Source organism: Crocodylus porosus, unplaced genomic scaffold (assembly GCF_001723895.1).
Source record: "Crocodylus porosus isolate Cpor-Errol unplaced genomic scaffold, CroPor_comp1, whole genome shotgun sequence".
Lineage (NCBI taxonomy): Eukaryota > Metazoa > Chordata > Crocodylia > Crocodylidae > Crocodylus > Crocodylus porosus.
In genome coordinates this window covers 148,791,228-148,794,798 of record NW_017728886.1, presented here as the reverse complement: position 1 = coordinate 148,794,798, position 3,571 = coordinate 148,791,228, and the positions used below count along the sequence as shown (strand labels likewise).

At 51.2% G+C, this 3,571-nt stretch overlaps 1 protein-coding gene across 1 annotated transcript in view; it reads right to left on the bottom strand.

Moving 5' to 3' along the window:
- Positions 1–158, bottom strand: part of PPP1R3G (protein phosphatase 1 regulatory subunit 3G) — a 2,003-nt gene extending 1,845 nt beyond the window's left edge. The window contains exon 1 of the mRNA XM_019538962.1: positions 15–158. Coding sequence (XP_019394507.1) covers positions 15–158 — 144 coding nt within the window. The remainder of the gene's footprint in view (positions 1–14) is intronic.
- Positions 159–3,571: the final 3,413 nt, after the last annotated feature.

Sequence of the window (3,571 nt, the reverse complement as noted above, 5' to 3'; positions counted from 1 at the left end):
CGGAAGTGGTGCACGCTGGCCAGGCGCAGCCCCAGCGCGTCCGCGAACTGCACCCGCTTCTTGCAGCCCGCGCAGCAGCCCTCGGGCTCGGGCTCGGGCTCGGGCTCCGCCGCCGCCTCCGCCTCCGCCTCCGCCGCGCAGCTACCCGGGGGCTCCATGGCTGCCCCGCCCCGCCCCGACGGCGGCGAAGGAGGAAATCAATGGGCGGCTCCTGCCCCGCTGCAGCGCCCGCCTCGTCCGGAGCCTCCCCGCCCTCCCGCTCGCCGAGGGGGGCACCCGCTGTTCCGCTCCCCTCAGGGCGATGAGGCTGAAGTTGGTTCCTTACTCCTTTTTCCCAGCTCTTTAATCCCGGTTCCCGCTCCCTTTTTCAAAGCGAACCTAGACCCAACACAAACTTGCTATTAGTGAGGCATTCCTCATGCTGAAGAGACAGAATGTCGTTAGCTATGCAGATCCACGAATTAATATGTAAAATGATATCCCGCATCAAGTACAGAGGCCGAATTGAAGGTCAGATTAGGATGGGATTACGGGGCAAAATACTTCTTGGGGCACCCCAAATTTCCTGCCGATGCCAATGGGGGACTGTCCCAAAGAACCCTGACCACAGTCCCGCCCAGCCCGAAGCATGGTTTGGCCGTGCCAGGCTGCCAGCTAACAGCCCTCATGCCCACTATATTAAGTGTAATGGCTTCAATAAGGGACTGGCTTTCAGGATGGGATTATGGCTAGAAATTCTGCTTGGGCCACTCCACAGCGGTCCCCTGCACCACCGGGGACTTCTACCGGACGCATCTCACCACAGGTTTGCCCAGCCCAAAGCGTGGTTTGGCCATGCCAGGCTGCCAGTTGACCCCACCCTTGCCACTGTGCTAAATACATGGACCCAAACAAGGAACTGGACTTTGGACTGGGATTACAGCTACAAATCCTTCCAGGGCCACCTCATGCCATGCCTCTGTGCCACTGGGGGATGCTCCTGGATGTCTCTGATCAGAGACCTGGCCAACCCAAAGTGCAGTTTGGCCATACCAGGCTGCCAACAGCCAGCACTGCAGCCACTGTGCTAGGTATATGGACCCAAATAAGGACATGGATTTTGGGCTGGGATTATACCCACAAATCCTTCTTGGGCCACCCCAGAACATGACTCTGTGATCCTGGGAGACCGTCCTGGACATCTCTGACCAGGGACTTGCCCGGCCCAAAGCACAGTTTGGCCGTGCCAGGCTGACAACAGCCAGCACCCCAGCCATTGCGCTAAGTACATGGAACCAAATAAGGAACTGGATTTTGGGATGGGATTATACCCAGAAATCCTTCTTGGGCCACCCCAGACCACATCTCTGTGCCACCAGGGGATACTCCTGGACATCTCTGACCAAAGACTTGCCAAACCCAAAGCCTGGTTTGGCCATGTCAGGCTGCCAACTGACTCCACCCCCAGCAGAGTCCCCCAGTGGTACAGAGACTTGGTCTGGGGTGGCCCAGCAAGGATTTCTAGCTATAATACCAGCCCCTTGTTTGGGTCCATATACTTAGCACAGTGGCAAGGGTGGTGTCTGTTGGCAGCCTGGCATGGCCAAACTGCATTTTGGCCCGGGCAGGCCTGTGATGAGATGCATCCAGCAGAGGCCCCCAGTGGCGCAGGGGAGTGCTGTGGAGTGGCCCAAGCAGAATTTCTAGCTATAATCCCAGCCCAAAAGCCAGTTCCTTATTGAAGCCATTATACTTAGTATAGTGGGCATGAGGGCTGTTAGCTGGCAGCCTGGCACGGCCAAACCATGCTTCGGGCTGGGCGGGACTGTGGTCAGGGTTCTTTGGGACAGTCCCCCATTGGCATCGGCAGGAAATTTGGGGTGCCCCAAGAAGTATTTTGCCCATAATCTCATCCTAATCTGACCTTCATTTAGGGATCTGAACTTGATACGGGAAATTATTTTACATATTAATTAGTACATCTGCATAGCTAATGACATTCTCTCTCTTTAGAATGTGGAATTCATTAATAACAAGTTTGTATTGGGTCTAGATTAACTTTGAAAAAGGAACCAGGAATAAGGAATAAGGAACTGGGAATAAGGCACTCGGAATAAGCAACCAACCTCAGCCTCATTAGCAGAGGAGAGTGTTAGGTCTGTGTTGTGTCAGGGTTGAGGCAGCCTTAGTAGAGTTGGGGTGATGGTTTGTATGGTATATACATATATAGAGATATATACACCCACACATATATATAGATATATCTATGTTTGTGTATGTATGTTATATACAGGCAGTCTTCGACTTATAACGTTTCACACTTGCCGCGTTTATAAATCGACACCCCATTTCAATTTTATGACGTCAGTTTCGACTTTACAACGCTTGATCCGATGCAGTGCCATGCCAGCAAACAAGTTCGCTGTGTCGCTCATGTCCTTGGAGAACATCTGTCCAAACTTCCTTGAACACTTTCTTTAAGAAAGCAGACAACACTCCAGAAAAACCTGCAGCCAAGACACCTGAGGAGACTCCAGCCAAGAAACCTTCAAAAAGTCCAACCAAGAGCCTTTCAAAAAGTCCGGTGAAGTCACCTCAAAGAAGCCCTTCCAAATCAATATGATTGCTATTTACAATATAAATACATTAATGTAGCTATATTACTCTATAATTGATTCAGTACAAAATTCTAGGATATTTTTGGTGAAAATAGGGTATTGGGCCTTGGTTCAGGAACATTGTTTCTTATGAGAAAATTGGTTCTAAGTTAGAACGTTCAACTTAAGACGCGGTTTTCAGGAACCAATTGTCTCGTAAGTCTGAGGACTGCCTGTATACAGATAGGGCGGCCATCATAGAGGACAGTCCAGTTGTCATTTGTCCTTTATGATGGCCACTTTTTTATGAAGAGAAAAATAGAGGACATACATACATTGGCGATGTGTATGGGGTGCATGCAGCTGCACATGCACCCCCTAAGATTGGCAGTGCACCCCCTGAAAGAAGCGCCACCAATGCTGCTGGCAGCACATGCAGGCAGTCGTTGCTCACCTCCCTCCACCCGGTCCCCCCCGCTTGCCACCGACACTACTGGTAGCATCTGTGGATGGTCGCCAATCACTGCTGGCCACTGCCAACCACTGATCAGCAGTCACCCCCTGCTGCCACCACCGCGGCTACCTGCAGGAACTCCCTGCTGCCATGCCCACACCACCAATACCACCGCTGCCGCCTGTGGGCAGTCACTATGCCCCCCCAGCCTCCGGAAACATGCGTTGTTCATGCGAGAGCTGTTCAAAAATTATCGAGACTAATACTGTAGGAAACAAAATGTTTATTTACAGGGGGTTCGGCTTAATCTCCTTCAAAGTATGCTCCTTCTGCAGCCACACACTTCTCCCAAAGTTTCTACCATTGTTGGAAGCACCTCTGATAAGCAATTTGTGGAATCGCTAAAAGCTGCTCAGTCGCATTTTGTTTATGGTTTCCACATCACAAAATCTTCCTTTCAAGGTTTTCTTTAGTTGAGGGAAGAGAAAAAAGTCACACCATATCCCACAAGTGCCACAGCCTCCAGAATCACCTGATACGG